General features: G+C 43.4%; 1 protein-coding gene across 3 annotated transcripts in view; it reads right to left on the reverse strand.

Annotated features, from left to right (window-relative positions):
* PFKFB4 (6-phosphofructo-2-kinase/fructose-2,6-biphosphatase 4) overlaps positions 1-26803 on the reverse strand; it is a 67856-nt gene that overhangs the window by 24114 nt on the left and 16939 nt on the right. Inside the window, exons 1-7 of one of the 3 annotated variants that reach the window (XM_079967315.1) lie at positions 18512-18735; positions 7160-7276; positions 5641-5737; positions 5171-5237; positions 3807-3881; positions 1592-1648; positions 207-328 (exon numbers count right to left, since the gene is read on the reverse strand). In XM_079967315.1, coding sequence (XP_079823441.1) covers positions 207-328; positions 1592-1648; positions 3807-3881; positions 5171-5237; positions 5641-5737; positions 7160-7276; positions 18512-18614 — 638 coding nt within the window. In that variant the 5' untranslated portion in view covers positions 18615-18735. Of the gene's footprint in view, positions 1-206; positions 329-1591; positions 1649-3806; positions 3882-5170; positions 5238-5640; positions 5738-7159; positions 7277-18511; positions 18736-26803 lie in introns of those variants that run through there. The other 2 variants (XM_079967314.1, XM_079967316.1) reach the window with 2 other exon arrangements.

A 26803-nucleotide genomic window follows, 5' to 3' on the forward strand; every position in this document is an offset into this window, starting at 1 on the left:
ACTAGATTATTTTCCCCTCCTAGTTTTCCAAGTACAACTAATGATTTTTTTTATGCATGGATGAGAATTCAAATCGAGTGATCCCCACCTGCAATCTGAAACGGAAAATCTCAAATAGGCATAGATTTAATCACACCAGTGAGAATTAAGCCACACATAGGCAGAATTAAGTTTCTGAAGGTAAACAAAGCAACACGGAGACTTACTTGTCTAGATTTTCATCTAGTGTCTCATATGAATTCTTGTAACACTCAATTCTTTTCATGAAGTCTTCTGCAGCTTCATCGCTACCACAGTCAACATAATCAGGACTTCCCAGCTTCACTTGCTGGTTGAGAAAGAAAGTATGGGGTTCTTTTTTATTTTAAAAAAATTACTCTTGCTTATTTAATGAAATTTGTATACCGCTTATCTATTAAAAAAAAACCTGTTCTAAGCATAAAACATAAAATTAAAGCATCAATAAAAGCCAGTGTTAAGTTATCCTATTCTTTTTACAAAACATAAATAAAATCAGCAGTTAACAATATACAATAAAATTTAAGGGTTTTCAGTTTAGAAAAAGAGAAGTCAGGAGTGACATGACAGAAGTGTACAAAGTGTATGGATATAGTGTGGAGGAAGTGAATAAACAAAAGTTCTTCTCCCTCTCTCATAACACCAGAAGGCTGCAACATCCAATGATACTGATGTCAGAAGACTCAGGAGAGACAAATGGAAGTATTTCTTCACACAGAAGATAGTTAAACTATGGAATTTGTTCCTACAAGAGGCAGTGCTGGTCATCATCCTTAAGAGACGATTAGACAAATTCATAGAGGCGATCATGGCTACAAACACTGACCGCCATGTTTGACTTCCACTGTCAAGAGGCAGTATGCTTCTGAATACCAGACACCACAGATGTGGAGAGTGCTAATGAGCTTAAGTCCTGCTTGAAGGCTTCCTGCAGGCATTTGCTTGACCACAGTGATAACCGAATGCTAGACTAGATAGCCCACTGGCCTGATCAAGTTCAATCCTTGGCATCACCAGGTAGGACAGGGAAATACTTTTGCTGGAAACCTTGGGAACAGGCTGCCTGTCAGTGTGGATAATACGTAGCTGGATGGACCAGTACTCCAATATGGTCTAATAGCAGCTAAGATAACAAATTTGCACAACAGCAAACATCACGTGTAACCTGTATTGCAAGGAAAAAATGGTTGCCTGCTTGTAAGTTAGGTTTTTTCAACTAAAACGTATCTTGAAACTTCCTTAAAAAAAAGATGATGATTATGAAGAAACTGGAGTGGACATTGCAAGAGATTTTGTTCAAAGCAATTCTGACAAAGCCTTGCATCTAACAATGTGCAAGATTTGCCAGGAAGTGGAATGCAGGATGCATTGTGGGCCAAATGCCTTCAATTGCAATCTTCAACAGAAAATTGCAGAAACAGATTGTGTGCAATCCATAAATCCAAACGATTGTATAAAAGTAGGTAAAATGGAGAAGGGTAAAAAGAAGCAGCTGTACCATGTGACTGATTTTGGAAATTATGTTGAGACATAAAACCTTTTCCTTCTTTTAAAAGCAGAAGTTGATACTTACCACAATATTTGCAGCAATGACTTCTGGATCAACACATACTGACTCCACGAAGAAAGTCTTTGAGCCAAACAGGAACAAACAATTATGGAAGTGACAAAAGAGGGAAAGGGTTAGAACAGATCCAGTGGCTAATACTGCAAATGCAGGCTTGTGTAGTCAGCAGAATATTTAGTCTTACAAACTATGTTTTGCCTTTAAATACGCCTTCTGCTGAACATCCCATCAGAGATCAAACTTTATGCATTTCCCCTGTTACTTTTGGGCACCTCTAAACAGCATAGTGTTAATGAAGCAGTTGCAAATTAAGAGGGCAAGTCATTGAAAGGGAGTCAGGCGGCACACTGGCTTAGAGCCTAAGGCACAGTAGCGAAGCCTTACTGTAGCCTGACATAACCTCTGATCAAAAAGTACAGCTTCTTTCCAAAATTGCAGCACAAAGTAAAAGCCTGGGGTGTTGGCACACCATACTACTTCTCTGTCAGTGAAGTCTGCTGTGATGAAGAAGCAGCACTGTCGATTTGCCAGCAGCAAAGACAAAACAGACACAGAAAGTAAGAGGTGTATAAAAAGGCCGTTCCTACCACCAAATGAAAGTATAAATACAGAATACTTATCTGCAGTATTACAAACTGTTAGCAAACATAGATGCTTTTGAGATGAACTCTATGCAAGGCGTCTTTGGGAGGATGAACAAAGAATACAGGCCCCAGTTGTGGTGTGTGGGGTGAGGCAGAGTCACAGAGATGCCCTTTGGAATACTGGCATCATTGTTGCTTCACTGGACAAAGCAGAAGCACCAGTGGAAGAACCATGGATGGGGTGGGTGTTGCACAGCCTCAACCAGTGGCGTAGCGTGGGTTGTCAGCACCCGGGGCAAGGCAAGTAATTTGCGCCCCCTAACCCCTGGATTTTAGCACTCGAGTGCGAACGCGCCCCCCCCAGATGTTGCGGCCGCCCCCCCTGCACCCCCCACGCTACGCCACTGGGGCTGGGGACGAGCGAAGGAGCCAAGCCCCCCCCCCTAAGGCTCAGCAGGAATTTATTAAATTTATTATTTGCGGAGCCCCGCGGGCCGAGGCAGCCGAAGCCCCCTCCCCTCGGGCGCCTCCCCGCCCCCTCCTCTCCTTGGGCTGTAGGTGGAGCCCGCGCTCCGAGGCGCTCCAGATCCGGGCTTGGCGAGCACCCCTCCTCCCCCCGGCCTGGTCCGGGGGCTTCCAGCCGCGCTCCGTCCTCGCCCGACCCCCCCCCCCCCCCGCGGCTGAGAATTGCGCTGAGAGCCGGAGCCAGCGGCGCCCCCTTCCACCGGGAGACCCTCGCCCGCCCGCCGGCTTCCTCTCGGACGGTTTTGGGGAGAGCAGGGCGCGGCGAGGCCCCTCGGAGCTCTCCTCCCTCCCAGTCGGCAGAAGCAGCCTCCTGTGGCTGGGCCGAGGGGATGGCGGCGGCGGCGGGGTGCGGAGGCTGCCCGTGCCCGGCCAGGCGTTGGTGGCGGCGGCGGCGCTGCTGCAGCGGCTGCTCCTCCTACGAGCAGTGAGTGGAGCGCAGCCGCAGCGGCAGCGGCGGCGGGGGGCGCGCACGCACTAGGACGCAAGGCTGGCGGTGGCGGCGGGGAGCCCTGCGGAGGAAGGAACTTGTCCCTTCCCTCTGGACTCGCGCCCCCCCAGATGTTGCGCCCGGTGCGGCCGGCACCCCTGGCACCCCCCACGCTACGCCACTGGCCTCAACCCCATTACTACCCCAACCCAGCTCTGTCAAGGTAAGGAGAAGATGCCCCTGTGATGGGAAGGCAGCCCTGCAGTTTCATCCCGCCACCTGCATTGCAACTGCGTGCTCCCCCATAAAGCAATCCACCCACAGAGAAGCTGTACTGACAAGGGAGTTAAATGCTAATAAGACAACTATTATATGCTAAGGAGAAAGACAGTTTATTCCAGCCCACTGTCTGAAATCCTAGAACAGGGTCTCAGAATCCTGTCTCCCAGTCAGTGGCAGTAACTATTAGCACAGTAGGACCCATTATCAGCAAACAGGACTACTGATTAACTACACATTAGGAGCTGCAATTAGTATGGTTTAATGGAGGCGATACTTATTCCACAAGACTGCTACTGGAAAATATCACATGAAGTTCCAGGCAATGCCATCATGTATTGAGAACAAAGCATCAGTCTGTACTCTCCTATACGAGCCATTTCAAACATCTTGGCTCTTAACTCACCTTATACCCATTTTCCTCCCCAAACTTATAGATGGTTTCTCTGCGTTCCCTTGTTGTGTTTGTGGCATCAAAAACCTAAAGGAAAAATAAATGCTATATTAGAAAATAGACAGCTACAACCCAGAAGGAGTAGATCTCATGTAACAGCAACCAAAGAGAACAGATTTGTCACAAACTACTCTTTCCCCACCAAACTTTTTACATGTACCTGTAAAAATGAAATACAGGCACATAGCAAATTCATGTTACTGGCTCTGTGAAGCATACATGTTTAAACACAGAGGTACAAAGTTTATTCTTGGTTCACTTCATGGAACAAGGATAGGAGGCAGTCCAAACAGACCAATGCAAATCCCCAAATTTGGTATCCCTTCCCCCAAAAAATTCATGCTCGCTTTTTGTTGTTTTGTGCAATAAACTCAACAGTTTTGTACCACTAAACACAAGTATATACTGAGACATCAAATCAGGTTTATCATTTAGTCCTCACAGTTCAGGTCATTTGCCAGGAGATCACAAATGTTGGACTAGACAATTAAGAACTTCCAGTGGGTTTGACTAAGGTTTGATTCATAACATTTGAGAGCTGGATTATGTAAGTGGACTGGAACCGATCATTTCTGAACAATGAACAATGGTAAGTATGAAATATGTGGGGAATTCTTCTTTCCTGGTAAACTATGCCTTCCCACACATTTCATTGTTGTCCTTGTGTAACACCACAACATGCTTTCAAGAAGCTTTTTCAACAAAACCATGCAAACAAACATTACAGGCTAGAAAGCTGAGGGGCAATTTTAAAGATTAAAATAAGAAAACCAGTAAGTAGCAAAAGGCAGAAGTTCATCAACAGGAAGGGGGGGGAAATCAGCTGCATGAATGAGGGTCAAGGATGACTACTGGGTTATCATTTCTTTCTGTTCTTAGAGAAATCATACAAGGTCTACATCATCATCACAAACTCTATGCACCACAAATTGTAAACTACACATCTCACTGGAATTCGAAAAGCAAGAAGAGGAGAAAAATGGAAACACTGCAAATTCTGTTGAACATTTACTGCACCAGAAACTTAACATCACATTTCAAACAGGAGAGATACTTCCAAAAGCAGAATTTATGAGAAGAGGTTCATGGTCCTAACTTTGGGGGGCCCCCCCACCTTTCCATTATAATTCATAAACATGTCATCCTAATCTTCATCTAGTATGGAATCAATAATTAAACCCCCACTGGTCTGAACAATATTGCAATATTAATTTTGCATTTAGAACGGTGGTGTCAATAACTAATATCAGAAAATGCAGCTAGTTAATGGTTTGGGGTGTTGTTGTTTTTTGCAAAGGGGTGAGAGAAACACTTACTGCCACATGCCCATTTTCTTCACAAAGGTATCGCCGAACATCATTCAGTGCTGCTAAGGCACACTGTCTTAAAAAGAAGAGATAACATAACAATTATATTCCCGAAAAAATGGCATCATTAAATATACATGGCACTTACTTTGTCTACAGCATGCTTAAAAGCAAAATACAAAATTTCAGAATCAATTAACCTATATTACACAGGCATCCAAGGCACACACTTAAAAAATGTAGAAACAAGTTAAAAGTTTTCTTTCAGACCATATAGCTAGTGTAGCAGTACTAAGATTATAATCTGTATGAGGAATGCAACCCTTAGGGCTGGTCAATAATTTGAGCCATTGTAGGGTCGCTTTCCTTGAATTGATAAGAGCTGGTAGCAGCTGCCTCAAATGCTGAAAACACAAAACATTCCTGCAGATAAAAGCAACACTGTGAAGCAAAAGGAAAAAGACACATTACAAACTTACTTTCGGATTTTCAGGCCTTCTTCATTGTCTGGCAGGAAGAACTCAAAAGACTTGTATGTTTTTACCAAGTCTCGCCGATACTGACCAACATTAAATTCTGCATGGGAAAAAAATCAAGAGACTTGGCTTTAACAACATCTGCTTTCTCCTATGATGTATAGATGAGTCAGCATAGCATCAATCCTGATCCTACAAATCAGGAACCCTACCCCCACCCCAGTTTCAATCTCACCTGTGCCATGTACTCAACAGGTGGCTACAATCTCTCTGCTTCAAATCATGTGCAATATAGGAAGGCAATAATATTGATTGACCTTACTGGGTTTCGTAAGGAGTGCAACTAGATAATGCATGTTGGTTCTTGCTTCCTATTGTATTAGGTTGCAGCCCAGTGTGCATACCTAGAAGCAAGCCCTGTGAGAACAGCCTCATGTTGCAAGTCTCACAGGCTAACACCCGTAGGCTGCATGATTCACAACCCTCAGGATTCCCACCGTATGAAAGGCTTTGCATGTAGACCAATGGGTTGACACAAGGTCTTGGTAGTTTAGTTGAAGCCTGGCTGCCTTTACTCAGAATGAGTTTGCAGAAGAAAACAGTAAATAATGTTCTGTTTTTCTAAAACAACTTGTATCCTCGTTTGGATAATATTGTGACTTGGGAGTGTATGAATCAGCCTTCAGGTAAGGCAACCTTTGGATCCACAAAGTAATAAAATACGTAACACTTGCTGACCTGTAGCAAACGGTAACAATTCCTAGCAACCTCAGTAACTTTCTAGATTCTTGTCAATATAATGTTCATCTAAGAACAAAACAGCAACAGCTCAACTTTAGACAGTAATACATAAACCGCCAGGCTGATTTTAAGCAACACAGCCATATGACAAGCCGTACGAATGAGAGGGAAGTTCCCCCTTTCCTCAGTAGTCATCATAAGACTGGGCTGCATGACAAGTTCAAAATTTAAGGAAAATAAAAACAGAACAGATGAAACTGTTTGTTGATGAAACTCATTTGGGTTTTATGCTTTTGCATGGGTGCCCTTGGGTTATATGAAAATGACTCATTCCTTTCCCTTCTCAAACTAACATGTTGATTATCACGCTATGCCCTCTGCAAGCGGTCCAATCAGGAGACTCCTCAGATCTTCCCAGCACCAATCAACTGGACAATTGGGAAGGGGGAAGAAAGCACTTGATGGGATTTCAGGGATTCATCATATCCCTCCCACTGCCCAGCTTTTTAGTGCTGGAAACTTCTGAAGAACACACCAATTGCTGCACTCCTCAGCTGTTCCCAATGTCAACCAGCTCAATGAGGGGGGGGAGAGGAGAGAATCAGCTGGGGGCCACAGGGGAATTAGTCAAGAGATGAACATGGTTTGCCCAGGTGTGTCCCAAAGTGTCGTGCACCCAGATAGCACTATAAAAAATAATCATAATATTAAAGTTAACAAAAGAATTTTAAGCAACCTACTCCCAACAAAATCTGTACCATACGAAGAAAAAAGCAGTCACCTTTTGTGGGTACTCCAATCCAGTTTAAGTAGCGTGTCAATTTCTTTGAGATGTAGGTCTTCCCTCTTGCTGGGAGCCCAACCATAACAATCAGCGTAGGGCAGTTGGTCATACATACTGAAAATAAAAATATATACTTGGTAATCATGCCAAGTAAAAGTTCAGGTTACAATTAAGTCCATTTAGGAAACAGCTGTGTTTTTTTGGACAGGATATGAACATACTGTCGTTCCCACTGCGGTTTTGTTTTGGTTTTTGGTTTTTTTTGGTTGACACAACTCTTGATGTTTTCCCAGCCTGCCTAACTGGATGAAAAGCCTGCCTAACTGGATGAACTGTACAAAGCTACATTCTACTTTTATCAGAAGAGATGCTTAGAAATCTAACACATTCCTAATCCTTGCTATCAGTACTACATGTTTATTCTTAAATTTCTGTAAAGCCAAAGGTTTCCCCTTGAGTCATCTTTTCAGTTTTTCTCAATCCTATAAAAGCAGGGTAGAAAACAGGCAGCAGCACTGATAAATGGATTTAATCCACTTAAAAACTTTTGATTGGAACCAATACACTTATTATTCTTTCAGGAGTCCCTAGCCTGTGCTAATTGGCCTAAGTGAACATATATCTCTCTTCCTGACATAAACAGTCTTTTTCAGCATTCAAAATAATCACACAGTGTTCCAAATACAGCAAAAAGGTCAAACACACTGTTATGGCTAACTTGAAAAAAGGGTTACTGAGAAACAACCACCAGCTGAAATTCTAAAGCAAACTTCAGCATCTCTGGTTACATTAACAAGCCCTTTGCTAAGGGCAAATTCAGTGCAAACAATCTAACTTTAGAACTTCTTAACAGAATTCAAAATTACAAAACAAACAATGTGCAACGCTATATCCATGTGTCAACCACTCGCTTAGGAAAGTGCCTGAAATGTTGTGCAACAGTCTTTTCAAATAATTTTAGTATGTGACAACAGAAGCATGTGTTGAGAAACAAAAACAAGAAGGAACAAAGTGCAAACATGTGAAAGACACATCGTGTCCCTAAACAGGTTAAGAAGCACTGGTTTATCAGTCCCCTTTTTAGTCTCCCTCACTAAGTACTTTTGTTGACTGAGTGTAAAGGAAAACACAGAAGAAAGCACACTACAGTGGTACCTCAGGTTACATATGCTTCAGGTTACATACGCTTCAGGTTACAGACACTTCAGGTTACAGACTCTGCTAACCCAGAAATAGTACCTCAGGTTAAGAACTTTGCTTCAGGATGAAAAACCGTGCTCTGGTGGTGTGGCAGCAGTAGGAGGCCCCATCAGCTAAAGTGGTGCTTCCGGTTAAGAACAGTTTCAGGTTAAGAAAGGACCTCCGGAATGAATTAAGTACTTAACCTGAGGTACAACTGTACTTTATACTGTAAGAGGTGCTGGAAGGAACTGTTCCACAGTAGTCAGAAATTGCTGGTCAGCTTCCCTCAGGCTCCACAAAGATGACTAGTACAGTGGTACCTCTAGATACGAACGGGATCTGTTTCGGAGCCCTGTTCGCATCTAGAGGTAAAAGTAACTAGCGATGGCACGTCTGCGCGCACGCACGCGTCGCTTTTCGTCGCCTCTGCGCATGCACGTGACGTCATTTTGAGTGTCTGTGCATGCGGCGAAACCCGGAAGTAACAAGCTCCGTTACTTCTGGGTTGCTGCGGAGCACAACTCAAACGCGCTCAACTCGAAGCGTATTCAACCCGAGGTATGACTGTAGAAGCAGGAGCAGCATGTTTTCGAAGACTCTTTTGCTATTACTCAAGTCACCTCCATAGCTCTACTTACTTACAAAGAATGATGGCTGCAAGACAATATCCAGTTCTCAACTCGAGGTAACTCTTCCAGGTTAGCAAAGTTTGTAACCCGAAGCATTCGTAACCTGAGGCATTTGTAACTCGAGGTACCACTGTACTGCAACTATTCTTCACATCAGAGGTGGGTAAACTGGGTTTGGCTATCACTTCCCCCCACCTCTCACAACGGAGCCACCCACCAGCCAATCCTTCAACGTAACCTGACTGTCTGGCCTTGAGAAGCCCTTTCAAGATACTCTTATTACCCACAATGCTTTGCAAGAGGCTAAGCAAGACCTGACAACCAGGTGAACAGTGATGCCTGCAAACTCCCTTTTGGCTGAGTGGCTGATATAGAAGCAAGAATATGATGAACCGAGAAACACAATGCATTCAGTGCAATATGCGGGCGGGTGGGGGTGCTTTGAGCAACCAGAAATCAACTAAGGATTACACAAGGCACATATGACTAGGGAAAAGGCAATAGGAGCTTATCACAAAATGAAATGGGAATAAAAAAATTGGATTAACTAGGTGACGTCTAGGTGTGAAACCATGGTTACAGAAGCCTGCATGTTCAAAGCTGCCAGACTGTAACCACTGAGTATCTAAAGCAGGCACAAGACTTGCATATCACTTTCACTAGGACCATGTCTTTTATTCCAAGGGAGGAGGAACTCTGCACTTAAGAGCAGGGTTTGAAATTAACAGGGCACATTTTGCACCCAAAGCTTCTCCATTTGCAAGCACCTCAAAAAGTCTGGGTGCCAATTTTTTTTGCGCCTGGCTGACGCTCAAGTATTACTGAAATGTATGGTGCTTTGAAGCCTCAAAGTATACGTTAAGGATAGACGCAATACGTTAAGGAATTTAACAATAAAGAGTAGAGTGCTTTGAAAACTAAAGTATGGTACCAATACAATTGCAGAGAACTAGGGGTCTTAGTAGACCACAAGGAAGAAGGTTCTGACAGTAAGAGCTGTTCAACCGTGGGAGGTGGTAGACTCTTCTTCCTTTGAGGCATTTAAACAGTGGGTGGATGGCCATCATCTAGTTGAGATTCCTGCATTGGAATAGATTACCCTTGGGGTCCCTTTCAATGCTGTAATTCTATGATTCCATAACCCCCTGCAAAGAAGGAATCTTTATTGGTCTTTAAAGCAGCCTTCCCTAACTGGGTGCCCTCCTCATATTTTGAGTACATCTCCTGTCAGGGAGTGGGTGGCGCTGTGGTCTAAACCACTGAGCCTAGGGCTTGCCGATCAGAAGGTCGGCGGTTCGAATCCCCGTGACGGGGTGAGCTCCCGTTGCTCGGTCCCAGCTCCTGCCAACCTAGCAATTCGAAAGCACATCAAAGTGCAAGTAGATAAATAGGTACCGCTCCGCCGGGAAGGTAAACGACATTTCTGTGCACTGCTCTGGTTCGCCAGAAGCGGCTTAGGCATGCCGGCCACATGACCCAGAAGCTGTCTGCGGACAAACCGGCTCCCTCAGCCTATAGAGCAAGATGAGCACGCAACCCCAGAGTCATCCATGACTGGACCTAACGGTCAGGGGTACCTTTACCTTTTACCTGTCAGTTCAAGCTATCATGGCTATGTGGCTGGGAGATGATGGGAGTTGTAGTTCAAAACACCTTCAGGGACTCAGTTTGGGGAAGGGTGGTTTAAGGTGTCATGAGACTGCTGGGATCATCTAGCCCAAACCCTTGCCATGCATGGAGAATAAAAACAAGAAGTCGGTAGAGAAACCACAAAGAGTAACTAGAACCCATAACAGGTGACTGAGAAACACAAGGCACAATTATTAAGGTTTTTAGACTTCAAATGTATCATCAATAAACTGAATACTGAATATTTATGGTAAGTGACTTTTGTAATGGAAATGGTAAGTCAACATGCAGGATGTTGGGGGATGGAAGTGATATCTGATCCTTGGGCCCATACTTTGTAGGTATTTTTGCCCAGTAGAGTAGTCTATACCAACCTGGGGGGCTCAAAATGATTTGGATTACAATTTCCATCAACTCCAGCTGTGCTGCAAAGCACGAGGTTCGTGATGTAGCTACTTCTGTTTCCTGCCTGCTATCCTATCTTGTCTTCCTGTTTTTCTACTTAATCCTAGGCAGTCACTTCTGAAATATATATCTATTAACACAGTGGTGAATGTTAAGCTGATAGTGGTTCTAGATGTCGGGTAAAAATTCTGATCGTTACGTTGCAAGGTTAAACAGCTCCATTGCACATTTCATGGTTGTATTCAACAGATCTTCTGAAAAGAAAGTAACATTTAACGAGCCGGGATAATCAGCTATGTGTTGCCCCAATTCAACTAAGTAATAACTTCAGTGTGCTGCCTTCAACATTCAGCACAGCGTCAATGACTCTAGTAAAGGGTTGGTATTAGATTACATCTGCACCAACTATCTCTCACTCCCCCGCTCCAACATCCAGTTAATAAAGCAAAGCCAGGCAAAGCAATATTTTAACTGCTGCATTGACACTGCTATTCCTTTCATAGGAGTTATTTTCCCGGCGATGCTTGGTTTCTTGCATTATTTCTTCATAAAGCGAAATAAATTCTTGCACTATTTCATCATAAAACTAAATTGCCATTGCTCCTACAACAGATAAGCATGTGTTAGATTTCCTTGTCAGAATGTCTGTCCCCAGTTTGCATGCAAGACTAAATCAAACCACGGCTTAGCACAAATGAACAGATAGGCCTCCCAGAGTAAACACTGAAGCTGGCATCTAAGCCATGGCTTGTCTTAAGTGTTGTGCATGTACCCAGACTTATAGTTTGTCACCCCCAGGCCAGCTATGAGCACTAAACCAAGAACAAACATTGGTTACAACTTCTGGTTTGTTAGAGCAAGACAAACCATGAGTATGGGTTCAATGTAATACTAAGTCAGCCCATGGCTCAGCCTCCAGTGCAGCAGCAATACCAGGCAGGAGTGAAGCAGCTGCAATATTCAGTCCAGAAACCTGCACCTTTGCTTGTTTGCACTAAGCCATGGTTTGGTTTAACCTTATGCGTCTCTTTGTATTTCTACAGCCTGCATTGGAACTATGATATGATGACCATTACTTGAGTGGAGTAATAAACTGAATTTTAATATGTTGTTGTAAAAGTAATGAGAACCTGTGTTCTAGAAAAATATTCCAAAGTTTAATAGTCCACGGACTTTATCAATGACAACAAACACTTTCATACTTTCAAAAGCTAAAGCGCTTAATCAGCTTCTTATTAACTGGCACTGTAAGCTTGCATTTATCTGCCTTTGAACCCATCCTGTTCAATTAGCCAGTCACTAAATGACAAGGTCCTTGTTCACATCAGATTAAACAACTTGCCAAAGAGCTAGAGAAATAAACCTGTTATCCCAGTGCACACAACACTCTTCCCCCCCAGGGAGATAGCCAGCAATTACTGCAATGCAGCACAACAACCACAAAACTTTCCCTTTAGCAGTTTTACTCTTGGTTACTTGTGGTCGGCTTGGGGCAGTGTTGCGTTCGGACAACAACCTCAAGCACAGAATGCTAAATAATACTTTGTCTTTTTCTACTACACAAAGTGTTTCTCTAGGACGTTGAAAGCACTTCATGTATATTATCTGGAAGGAAATAGGTTCCCCATCTCTGTAGCAAAGCCAGCGTCTGTAAATACTTGCCATTGAGCCCATACTTCCCTTCAGTCCTTGTCTCTTTTTTTGCCCAGGCTTCAAAAGTACCAACCTTTGCACTGAGTGTCAAACGGTGCAACAACATTTATGGGTCAGTCATCTATTTTTAATTGAGCTCTTTTACTCAGCTACTGTAGACACAGTAACCTTGTGCATTCCTCTTCACTTTCATCAGCCTGTTCCATGACAAGGACAAAGATAACCATCACAACCTGAACTCACTCTCTCTCTCCACATCCATTTTCACATGAGGGAAGGCCTGGACAATTGTTTTCCTGATGTTTAGAGACATCCACTATGATAAATGTTTGACAGTCCTGCACTATTGCTATAGAGAGGGGCCAAAGTCTGGTGGCAGAGCACATGCCTGCAGAAGGGTCCAGTTTCAATACCCAACACCTCCAGCTGAAAGTCTCAGGAAGCAGTTGATGTCCCTGCTTGAGAACCATAGACCATAAGGGGCTAGATGGACCAAAGGTCTGAAGTGGCATATCTGCTATTTGTTCATGTGCCAGTCTCCTTAGGACAGAAAGGAAGAACCTGTGCTCTTCTCAGATGTTGCACACCTACATCATCCTTGATCACGCACTGTGGTGACTGGAGCCGGTGGGAGTTGCAGTCCAACAGACAGAGAATCACAGGCTCCCCATCCCAGCCTTAGAAACTGCACCATCTATGCATTTATTTTATACTCAGTACTACCTTTAAGATCTTTGCACGTATGCCTGCTGGTTCAGAAGAGGCCTAAAGCCCTCTCCTGTAGTCTTAACAGAAATATTCCATTATTTTGACCATATTTTATTCCAAATGCACACTTAAAGCACTAGTTAAAGTTTTAAACTGTGTTCCAAGTAGCACTAATTCAAATAATTCCAACAAGAAGCTGTTTGAAACCATTAACCAGCCAAATCCTTCTGGAATACTGCCAAAATGGGGCCAAACTGCTGTATAATTTTATTCAACTCCACATTCACGCACAGGTTCCGGGACTGTGCAGATCTTAAACAACCTGAAAGATTAACTCAAAAATAACTTTGGTTCATGCCAATTATAGAAAGGCCAGGTTGCACTCAGTCTCGGCATAGAACAAAACATCTTCAGGATTAGATTACTGAAAACGAAAGCAGATGGATATCACACTCTTTCATCATTAATGCTTCAACTTAAACTAAGAGCAGTCTCCCCCCCCCCCCCCCCGTTACTCAGTTCAATGTCACTTTTTAAAAGCTCCTTCAATTTTTATCTTCATTTTCTTAGCCTTCAGCCTCTGTGGTAATAAATCACTCTGTTCCAAACACTAATATTCCCATTGTCCCAGCACCACTAAAGTTTTTTTTTTTTTTTTGGGGGGGGGGGGGTTAGTGCATTAAAAATCCATGTTAGAGGAAAGTAGGAACACAGAAAACAGTAAAATCTACAGTACTGTTTTTGCCAAATTATAGTTAATACACATGGACGCACACACCCCTCCAGGAATTGAGCAAATTGATATTGTTACTATGAATTATAGTCTTCTGCAGTTTTGTTTTACCCTTCCTTTCTCAGCCATGTATCTCCATAGCAGGGGTAGGCAACCTAAGGCCTGGGGGCCGGATGCGGCCCAATCACCTTCTCAATCTGGCCCACGGATGGTCCGGGAATCAAGAGTGTTTTTACATGAGTAGAATGTGTGCTTTAATTTAAAATGCATCTCTGGGTTATTTGTGGGGCATAGGAATTCGTTCATATTTTTTTTCAAAATATAGTCTGGCCCACCACATGGTCTGAGGGACACAGGACCGTCCCATGGCTGAAAAAGGTTGCTGACCACTGCTCCATAGCCTCTTCCTTCCCCTATACTAGTGGGAAACACACAGCAATGTTTGGACATATCACTAAACCATGGTTTACCACTACAAGTCAGTGAGCCTTGCATGTACACACACCCCTCACCTTCCTGCAAGGAGATCAGAAGCTTCCATATTAGATTGAACTGCAGTCCTCTGAACCCCAAACTGTAGTTAATCTGAACCATGATTAGTTGAAACAATCCAGATGCATAAAGTATGGTTTGAAGTGGACTTGCTTCCATAAACCATATACCCAATCTGGGATGATAAAACAAACTGATGTTACTCCCCACTCAGCCATGAAGCTCACTGGGTGACTTTGGGCTACTCACCATGCCTAACCTACTTCACAGGGTCATTGTGAGGATGGAATGGGGAGGATCAGAACCATTCACCTTGAGCTCCTTGGAAAAAAAGGGTAGTATATATAAATGTACAGTGGTACCTTGGGTTACATACGCTTCAGGTTACATACGCTTCAGGTTACAGACTCCGCTAACCCAGAAATAGTACCTCAGGTTAAGAACTTTGCTTCAGGATGAGAATAGAAATCGTGCTCCGACGGCACAGCAGCAGCAGGAGGCCCCATTAGCTAACATGGTGCTTCAGGTTAAGAACAGTTTCAGGTTAAGAACGGACCTCTGGAACAAATTAAGTACTTAACCCGAGGTACCACTGTAATAAATAACACAAATAACTCCCAAACAGAAGCAGCTGCTTCCAATCTCCTCTTCATAGCCATACTGGAGGAGGAGCATGCAAACCAGAGATTAGCGCTGAGGCCCAAAAAAAAGACGCAAGAGTAGTGCATTTTACTTTCAATATCAGGAATTAGATAAAAAATAGTATATTTGTTTGTAAACTGTTTGGGGACCACTGCCATTCAGATCATAACAACATGCCATTGCCTGTATCAAAGATGCAAATAACCACTTGATCACTTAGCTAGGACAAGTAGCAATCCACACCACCATTTTAGACATAGGCATAGAAGTGACTTGTACTGCAACCTGCCAAGTGGCATGCTGGATATATGCTGTTATTTTTTTTCCAATGGCTGCAGCCAACATGGGGGCTGATATACCTGATAAGGTCAAAGGTATTGAAACAAAGGAGCAGAAGGCATCTGTAAGCTTCCAGAGACAGATTTCTGGAGAAAAGAAATTGCCAAAGGGGACATGAATCTATGTAATCTTGAGACAAGAGTATCCTCTTAAGTGAAAGCCAATTTGATTATAGATGACTCCAATAGGCAGGCAGGCACACTCATTCTTTCAATCTGTTGGCTCGCACCTACCGATATATCTGATTTTTTGGGTGGGACAAAGTAGGCATTCTACCATAGGTGAACAGATATCCTGCTTACAAGCAGCCCACCTCTTCTCAGGATTTGCCTCATTTTCCAGTTGTTTGGTATTTATTACTGGAATGGAACCAAACCAAAAATATTGACACCCATTGCCTGCATGTGTTCTTTAGTGCAGAAGCAAGAAATCCACAGGCCTGAGAAGAAGAAGAAGAAGAAGAAGAAGAAGAAGAAGAAGAGGAGGAGGAGGAGGAGGAGGAGGAGGAGTAGTTTGGATTTGATATCCCGCCTTTCACTCCCCTTCAGGAGTCTCAAAGCGGCTTACATTCTCCTTTCCCTTCCTCCCCCACAACAAACACTCTGTGAGGTGAGTGGGGCTGAGAGACTTCAGAGAAGTGTGACTAGCCCAAGGTCACCCAGCAGCTGCATGTGGAGGAGCGGAGACACGAACCCGGTTCTCCAGATTACGAGTCCACTGCTCTTAACCACTACACCACACGGGCTCTCTCTGAGAAACCCAGAGTCCCAGAAGGCCACACGCAGGATCACTGAATAACAGCCTGTTGGATTAGGCCAATGGCCCATCTAGTCTAGCATCCTGTTCTCACAGTGACCAACCAGATGCCTTGGGAAATAGCAAGGATCTGAGCAGTTTCCCATCCTGTGGTTTCCAGCAACTGGTGTTTAGAAGCATTACTGCTTACAATTGTGGAGGCAGGGCATAGTAGTAGCTTTCGATAGCCATCTCCATTAATATATCTAAATGCTCTTTTAAAGCCATCTAGGTTGGTAGCCTTCAAGGCCTCCTATGGGAGCGGGTGCCATAGTTTAATTATGCACTCCCTGCATGAAGAAATACTTTCTTTTATCTGTCCTGACTCTTCCATTATTCAGCTTCACTAGATGGCCATGAATTTTGGTGTTATGAGAGAGGGAGAAAAAAAGTTCTCTCTCTCCATGCCATACCTTTCCATGTATATGTCTATCATATCAAATCTTACCTTTTCTCTAAATTAGTCGCAGATGCTGCAACCTTTCCTCCCGTGTAACGGGCCAATGGCCGTAATAAAGATCAATCCAATCCTCCATCCCCTTAATCATTTTAGCTGCCTCTTTTTGAACCTTTCCCCAATCTACAATATTCTTTTTGAGGTGAGGCAACCAGAACTATACAGTATTCCAAATACGGTCATACCCGAGATTTGTACGACAGCATTTTGATACTGGCAGTTTTGTTTTCAATTCCTTCCCTAATGATCCCTAGCAAGGAATTTTCCTTTTTCATCACCACTGCAGCACACTGGGTCAACATCTTCATTGAACTATCTACTAAGACCCCAAGGTCTTGTTCCTAGTCCATCAACCCCAGTTCAGACCCCAAGAGTATGTATGTAAAACTAAGATTTTCAGCAGCACCGTGTGTAAATTTACACTTGTAAATTTGCATTTGTAAAGTTGCATTTGCCATTTTACCACCCATTCACTCAGTTTGGAGAGGTCCCTTTGGCACTCTTTGCAATCTCTATTTGTTTTAAGGACTCTGAAAAAATTAGTATCATCAGCAAACTTAGCCACCTCACTGCTCACCATGGGCGTAGCCAGAGGGGGGCAGGGAGGAGCAGATGCCCACATAATCAATAAAAATCAATAAAAATACATAGCTAACTGAGGTTCTGCACCCCTAACAAAAGGCCTGACCCCCAAAAAATCCTGGCTACGCCCACTGCTGTTCACTCTAAACTCGAGATCTTTTATGAGTAAGTTAAAAACCACAGGTCCCAATATTGATCCTTGGGGGACTCCACTTTCTACTTCACTGCATTCAGAGAACTGTTCATTTATTCCTACTCTTTGCTTCCAGCAGCGTAACCTATTTATGATCCATGAGAGGACCTTTCCTCCTATTCACTGACTGCTAGGCTTACTCAGCAGTCTTTGGTGAGGTACTTTGTGAAAAGCTGAATTCCTCCTAACACTGCTGCTGAAAGGCAAGGCACCTCTATATAGTCTTTATCTCCCCTTTGCCTTTTTTTGTTGTTCATGTTGCTCCTGCTATAGCTTTTATTTTATTTCTTTCTTTTACTAGAAAGCAAAGAGTGTGCAATAGAGCTGGGGTAGACGGAGGCTGAGGAACAGGGGGGGCAAAGGGGGTCGATGTCAAGAGTATGGAGAAACCACCTGATTTCCTCCCAAAAGGTGGAAGTTATCAAGTATTTATTGGCAGGATCTTTAAGGCGAAACACATTCTATGTACTTTTTACTGCAGCCTACCAGAAAGTGAATCGCAGCTAGCAAATATCTCCAGAGCCTGTATGAGTCACGAAGCCCTTGCGCCAAGAATAACGGGCACTCAGAGGGCATCGCTTCGATCCCTCTGAGCTGTGCCTCTCCAGGACCCTAATGGACGTGCGTTGGGCACGGCGTTCCGGCAGCGAGGAGCACAGCCACTCCGGGCACCAGCGGAGGGAGGGTCATCCAGCTACCCCGCCTCTCCTCGGAAGACGCCGGCTTTCCTATTCTTTCTGCTGAGGTGTTGAGATTTTCGCAGCGCCTCTCGTTTCCCTCAAGAGGCCTCCGCTACCACGTCCTGCTTCCTCAATCCCCAGCGCACACCCTCGCGGGCTCCGGGCTGATGCAACTCCGGTGTCCCCGCAAGCCAAGGCGCCCCGAGATCTACCCGACACTACTTGCTTACCGCCTCGCTGCGCGCTGTGCTGTGCAGGCAGCCCGTTGTTATAAGGCACCCAGATCTTCTGCAGGGGGTTCTGCGTGAGCTCTCGAGCCGGCGGAGACGCCATTCTCGCATTGGGGGCTCGCTCCCTCCCTCCCTCCTGCGGTCCCGCCTGCTGCGACAAGCTCCAAGGAAGATCCGGGAAGGTGCGCCGCCGCCGCCGCCGACAGACAGCCAGCCGGCGCGTGTCCTGGATCCTCGGCTACAGTGGGCGGGGGGGGGGGGGTGCTAGCAAGGCCACCGGAGGGCGGGGCCTGCAGGACGCACCGCCCCCTCAGGCCAGCGCGGGGAACAAGTTGCGGAGCAGGAAGACTCGCCCCCAACTCCGGAGCGAAGCAATGCGCGCGAGGCGCCGAGGCTGGGCTCCGCCCCCTGCGCGCTTCGCGGAGACAAAGGGATGCCTTGGCCGCGCAGGCTTTAGAAACGGGCTGGGGTAACACAAGGCAAAGCCGCACTGGGGCCCATGGTGCTTACTCGCAGGTAGGCGCATATGGGTAAAAGCAAGCATCAACCCGCTTTAAATGCCACTTAACGTCTGCAGTAATGTGTTCAAGCTAATCCGCAACTGTCCTTGGGGATGGGGGGGGGGCCGGAATACAATCATTCACAGGTTTGTTACGCCTTAGCATTTTGGGAGCTGTAGTTTTAGGAGAGGGCTCAGTGTGGAAGATTCTTAAGAGTCCTTAACGACTTTTTTTTAAATCCAACATTACTAAGCGTGCAATCCTGTGCATGTCAACTCAGAAGTGATCCCCGTTGAGTTAAAATTCGACCGTAGGTTTATATCGGATTGCAGCCTAAACCACTTTAAATCTAAAGAGGGGTAGTCAAATTGGAGTGCAATCCTAATCACTGACTGGCAGCGTTGGGGTTTATACAACTCCATCACTCAGGTTGTAAGGGGGGGGGGCAGGAAAAAAATGTCCCTTTGCTGCAGCGGTCATGGGATGGCAGCAGATTCTATCAGCCAGGCCCTGCAAATGCCCAGTTTCTGGGATTGCCAGCAGAAATTTCCAACCACCTGATTTAAAAATTGAGGGGAAATAACACATTGTCATTAGCTGTGCTCAGTGTGCTTTGGGTGGGTGGGAGTTAAAACTGAAGACAGAAGCCCCTGCTTTAACATGAATCATACTGTATGTGCAAGCATTTTATTTAAATAGGTAATGAACATTTCAAAGTGCAACCAGTCTGCCTGCAACTCAAGAGAACATTAATACATGCAACAGAGCCATGGATTTGTTCTGGCATGAGGTCTAAGGCAACTGACTGTTGCAATCTGATAATTAGAAGAGTTGTTTTTTTAAAACTAGGAATCCAAACAAGCTTCAGCCTCACCTCTGACCGGCAGTATTAACAATGAACTAACTGCATTTCTGCCAGCCACTCTCTCACACAGAACAGTCCCCTAAATTCTTACCAAGGAGCTCAACCTCACCACTCTTTTAATTATATCTCAGCACTTTTGACTCAAAAAAAATTCAGCACTGTCTGGGAAGGTGAACTAAGCTGATGCTTAGGGAGCCATAACAAGATCAGTCATTAGCTTCTACAGCAGAAGTGACTGAGAACTCCAGAATAGGAAAACACCTTCCTTTCTTGCCCAAAGGTAAAGGTAAAGGAACCCCTGACGTTTCTAGCAAACCAGAGCAGTGCACGGAAACGCCGTTTACCTTCCCGCTGGAGTGATATCTATATATCTACTTGCAGTTTTTGGCATGCTTTCAAACTGCTAGGTTGGCAGGAGCGGGGACCGAGCAACGGGAGCTCACCCCGTTGCGGGTATTCAAACTGCCAACCTTCTGATCGGCAAGCCCTAGGCTCTCTGGTTTAACCCACAGCGCCACCCGCGTGGCACCTTTTAATTGGTTTCTGAGCCCTGGCCTAGAGGAAGCTCCATGCCTGAGGCACTGCAAGTACCAATAAACAGGTAATGCCCATTATCATTACCATCCTTCAAACAGGACACCTTATTACACCCCACACAGTTCTGCACTTGTCATCCATGGTAGGCCTCTACTGTTTTAAACGCTCTCCTCCTTGTTTATCCCCTGCATTATTGGTTTTGTTTTAGATGCTTTTATACTGTAGTTTTATTAACTTTAGCCTGAATTTTTTGTTTTAATGATAATGGATGTTTTTAATATTGTACACTGCTTGGAGATTTTTAAATATTAAGCAAATTACAGGTGCTTTAAATTAAATAAATATCTAGGGGAATTGCTCCCTCACATAACCAAAATCTAAAAGGATCAAAAACTAAAAGCAGTGTTCAGGCCATGCTCATTCAGTCAAGTTAGTTAGCTCTGCTCACCCTTCCTACCTTGTTCTCTGGTTCTTTATTAATTTGTACTCTTCATCAGGGTTCCAAGGGAAACCGCAACCTTGAGTTCCTCTTCTATGCCTTCACCCAAAAGGGCTTGCCCCCGTTACCCTATTGCAGACTGGTCAAGGATCTACAGTACAGCATCCTCCCTCAAGTGCTGATAAGTCAGGGGTAGCCAATGTGGTGCTCTCCAAATGTTATTGGTCTCCATCTCCCATCAGCTCCAGTCTACATGTCCAATGGTCAGGGCAGATGGGAGATGGAGTCAAACTATATCTGGACGACAACATATTGACTACCCTGGGAATTGATAACAACCATGTTACACACGTGTTGTCCACGTTTGTAAAATCCATGAGGATCCATGCTTTAGCTTGGGTCAAAGTTTCTGTGGTGCTGGCAAGTACCAAATCTTTTACTCAGCAGTCTATTTACTGTTAAAGTTTAATTTTGATGGTGCGGGAGATGGGGGATACTGTCTAAAATAATGCACATTTAATTCTACTGGATCCAACTCTTACCCAGATGCCATGGAAAAGCACGGGGAGGGGGAGAAACAACCAGAGGGGTCATGTCAGAGGCACTCTCAAAATTCTAGATGTGCGCAGAAGCCCAAAAAATGTTAGCAACCCTGCAATTAATTGACCTTTCTGTTTCTGTAATAATAAAGTATATTTGATTATTCTGTCTCATTGCTTATTCTGCCTCTTTGGTGCCCAACTTTTAGATAAAACATCAAATAATTATCATTCAGGTGCACCTGTACTAACATGGCATCCAACCATCCCTAATTTTATTTATATGCTGCCTTTCCACAGTGCATACCATGCTCAAGGCAGCTTACAACATTAAAAAAATACAGAACTACAATGTAATGAAAGTAGTCATAAACAGTAAGTTAAACATTTAAAAATACAAAACCAAACTGAACAATTTCCACATAAATCGCAACAAAATCTGAAATAAAGATACAGAACAGCAACAGCAACAACTTCACCTCAATAAACAAGGACATGCAGTAAAAACATGCTCGGGGTTTTAATCTCCTGCACTATTTGGCCAGCCAATCAGATCTGCAGTATTGGCAGAAGAATCCCATGCCCATTTACTGGAAACCAGCCAGAAGATCAGTTGGTAGCTCTTGATTCCCGTCTACGCAAGGCTTATGAGTTCTTGGAAACAAGCGGGAGGGGAAAAAGGTATTTAACATAATTGTGCAATTATCAAGTAGGAGTTGTACTTTCCCACTAGAAAACTTACATGTTTTGTTTTATCCAGCTTCTTAAAAGCTAGATGTGGTACTTAAAAAGGCATGAAAAACCTGTTCATAGTTTCGCTGCAGATCCATTTGCAAAATGTTCATAAGATAAACAGCTGAGAGCTAAGCTTTATATTAGTCTTTCCCACACAATTACCTTACATCATTTTAAGAGGGAAAACAAAATTTAAACTAAATGTTCTGTTCTGGTCCTGAATCATGGGGCAAGACAGTAGTTACAACGGTGTGTTCTCTGCTCATTCAGTCTCTCTGATGCAAATCGGGGATTAAGCACTTGCTTTCTTGGGGTGCAGGTGGGGAATTTCCACTTAGCCCAGCTTATTTTCACACGTGTTGAAAATCATGGTATAGAAGTATAAAAACAAGTAAGTCCCATGACACTTTAAAGCAGCCTTCCCCAATCCGGTGCCCTGAAGGTGTTTGGAACTACAACTCCCATCAACCTTCACCCAGCATAGCCAGGTTAGCTTGGACTGATAGGAGACACACACCAAACATGTGGAAGGCACCCAGTTAGGGGAGACTGGGAGTTAGGGGCTGTCCTTGATATCACAGTTACAGATAGGTAGCCGTGATGGTCTGCCATAGTCAAAACAAAATAAAAAAATTCCTTCCAGTAGCACCTTAAAACTGGAAGGAATTTTTTTATTTTGTCTTGATATCACACTGAGCCTTGGAAGCCTCTCATAAAGCAATGGGAACTTCTTGTTTTTTAATTATTTCCCAGGTGGTAGAAGTTTCAGTACTACTTAACGTCAAAGCAAGTGAATGTTGCTGCAGTCTTTGTGACCAAATATGAAAGCTGATTGGGTAGACATTTCCTTTTCTAGTGCCATTTCCTTTTCTATCATCTGGAAGATGGCCTTGACCATAACCTAACATTAAGAGGGTCAGGAAGCTATAATTACTGCAGTAAGGATTTACTAATTGTTCTACTGCTGCCTAGCTAAAGTGCTTACCTTCAAAGGTGCTTTACTACTGTATCTTAAGATTATAGGGGCAAGACAATACTTGTGCAAATAAATAAGATGCTTTAAATATTTTAATGTAAAAATTAGGTTAAAATCTTGTCTACTGAAAATAGCCAATCTGTACACAAAACATACTCTTCTCCGAAGTAATACGCCTGCAATAATGTGAGGTTGTAATGACATTCTTTAAGGATTATTTTGCTCTTTGGTTTTTTTAACATTTAGGGCTATTAAAAGGGTTTATGATCCTAGTGATAATATGAGATTCTAAGGCTTGACTCAGGTGTAATGATATTGGTTGACTCTAAGCATTGTGATCTTGTGCTCCCCCTACCTCTCACATACTACATTGCAAGGCCAGGTCTAAACATTACATGCACTTCCTGATGTTTGGGAGCTCTCACGTGAGGTCTTTATTCGTTTGCAATGCTAGCATGTTGCTTGACCTGCTTTTCATTCTCAGAATTCCATGGTAGTGCAACATGCTGTGTAGCAGATACAAGATTTACATTCAATTACTTGAGATGAGAAAGTGATTTGCTTGCCGGGACAGTTTCTGTAGTGGCTAGAGTGATGGATCTTGCAAATCTCTTTATAATATTGTGGTTTATTAAAATTATTGGTCAGAATGTCTGTCAAAGTCCTGGCACAAAGGAAGTAAGTCTTTACTGTGCCTGAACATAGCAACTATATTAGATCAGGAGAATCAGGTAGGTAAAACTGCATTTCAATATTACTTGCGCCCAATGATATATGTTTGCACAATGCAGTGCAAGGGCAAATTGTGAATAAGACAAAGAAAACGGTAACACATGGTGAGGGTGAGGAACCACAACCATATATCTATCTATAAAGCTAACAAACATTCTTTTTATATACATATAAAAAATCACTTCAACAAAAATATTATATACATTATTACACTATTCAAACTTTTTATTAGAAAATCAACCAATCAATCTTAGTATTAAGTATCACCCCCTTGCTCTCTTTATGTGTGTGTTTATATGAACACAAGATGTGGCCTGCAGGATCAGGCCAAAAGCCCATCAAGTCCAGCATTCTGTTTTCACAACCAGATGACCATGGGAAGCCTACAAGCAAGACCTGAGCACAACATCACTCTTCCCATCTGTGGTTCCCAAAATGATATACAGAGACTTACTGCCTCTGGCAGTGGAGAGAGACATTTTATTATTACTGTTGTTGTTGTTGTTGTTGTTGTTGTTGTTGTTTATACCCCACCCATCTGGCTGGGTTTCCCCGGCATGGTCAGTTAATCAGTAATAAGCATAGTTCTGACAGCAATTATATTCATCAGTATCTGCATTATATCTGTTTATATTCAGTCAACAGGAGTAATTTACTTCTAAAATTTACCCTTTAGTCTTCCATCACAGTTGAACCAGCCAATCAATTAAATTGATCCTGTAAAGCAAATATGTGTATGTGTGCATTACTTGATTCATATAATTAAAAATTAAAGACATGAAATATCACACATTTTTTATAAAGTCAAATATCACCAGTAGATGGCACTTCATAGTCACATAGCCAAGCACTATGTATATGAAGATTTAAGGAGACAACAGGCCAGTTGTAATCAAACTAAAAAGGTAACCTAACCAACCTAGCAGGTTGAAAGCATACCAATAGTCCCCATAGTCACCTTTGACTGAACTTAACCATCCAGGGGTCCTTTACCTTTTTACCTTCACCTGTTATGAAACTCTATGCAGAAAGTTTGGGGAAAACAACTTTATTGCTCTAGAGCAGAACTAGAGCTCATTTCCAGATCACGTAGCAGGAAACAAAGATTTAGAGATTCTCTCTACGACATTTTCTGGAAGACTTTGTGCTCTGGCTCTCATTCATTTATCCAAAGCAATAAGAATAGAAAACGGACAAAGGTGAGCTAATATGTGAAAGAGGGAACAATGTTAGAACCCATAACTCTCATATGTTTAATCTGTTTAGCCTTCATATTATAATCCTGGGTTGAATATTTCAGGTGGTGTAATGGGTCAGTGCGTCTGGCTGTTAACCAGAAGGTGGGTGGTTCAAGCCCACCCAGAGACAGCTGCGGACAGGATTTCTGCATTGTGGAAGTTGGACTAGATGGCCCTCAGGGTCCCTTCCAACTTTGCAATTCTGTTATTCTGCCATTTAAAAAAATTCATCTGATGGTACTTTGCACACTGTAAATGAGGAAGAAATTAAGCTTGGAATAACAAATCCCAACCATCCGGAAATGCTTCTCGTGTACACTAGCAGTTACATGGGGGGAACAGACAGAGCAGGAAAGTCCCATAGTATAAATGACCTCCCATTCACGCAATTGTGGATCCAACCACCTATTTTTAGCTCCCTGTTCAAAGCCTTAAAATTAATGTCCTTCATACTCCCAGTATGAGACACTTAAAACATGACCAATCTAGCCAACCTACGCTTGTAGATTCTCTTTCTCTCTCAAACAATCTGGTTCATGTAATGGATATTTCAATACCGAAATTCAATATTGAGAAAGACAATCTCAATAGCTTTCTATCAAGAAATGCTGGAGAAAACGGTTAAGTTTCTCTATCCTAAACACCACTGCACTGGTACAATCCTTTGTCTCAATTTGGCTCCACCAGAGCAAGATAATAGCTAGTGTCATTTAATTAGATATGCTTAATAGTCCTTAATCAGAAATATAATTTCCACATGTGATAAGCGATGCAACTGTTTCCACATCTGTGTGCCACATGCCTCTTCTAATACACATGATTCTGTAACAAAACTGCAGCTGGCTATCCAAATAAAGATTTTGTTTTATATTGCATATTACACCAACCAAAATTTCACAAAACAGCGTGCAAGCTTTTGAGTTCTCCAGAGCTTGTCATTAGGCTACATGAAAAACAGTCCCAGCAGCCTTTAACATTATACAGAAAGGCACTTCTTTCTATTTCTTTATTGCCTGTCCTACCAAGCGGCAATCCAGGATGGTAAACAATATAATTTAAACATCATTTAATTTAAACATCATTACAAATATTCCACAATAGCAATAAATAGTAAATAAAAACACAAGCATGCTCAAAATTACAGTATCATTCTTACAACTGTTGGGCCCCTTAATTCCCAGAAGTAAATAAAGTCTTTAACAGCTGCCTTCAAGGCCAATTGAGGGGCACAATTGTAGCTCTCACACAGCCAGTGCATTGCTTTAAGGGTAGCTGAACTATGATCCCATGTGTGCTCATTCTTCAGCCTCTCCTCCCTCTTGCAAACTCTTTAAAATCAGTGACCCTGTATCATCCTCCCACAACACTGGGTAAGTCCACTGTCTAAAACGGGGGTGGATACAGCGGTGAGGCCAGGGAGGGCAGGGAGGCAGCTGCCCCCTATAATCAATACAAATCTGATGTTCTCCCCCCCCCCCACAAAAATCCTGGCGATACCCATGGGTGGATAACTCATGGACCACAGGCTGCATCTGGCCCACCAAGATCTGCTAAAAGGTATATATGCCTGCTGCTTAAGAGATAACCCCAAAAGAACCAAAGGATTTTTTTTCTCTCTATTCTTTGTCCGAAGAACCACAGTGCTGAGACAGGGGTCAAAGCCTGACTGCTCTTCAAGAGTAAAAAAAAGAAGAAGAAAGCAGCATTTCCCTCCACCCCAGTGCTGGAATG

The sequence above is a fragment of the Podarcis cretensis genome (genome assembly GCF_951804945.1).
Source record: "Podarcis cretensis genome assembly, chromosome: 2".
In the NCBI taxonomy this organism is placed as follows: Eukaryota; Metazoa; Chordata; class Lepidosauria; order Squamata; family Lacertidae; genus Podarcis; species Podarcis cretensis.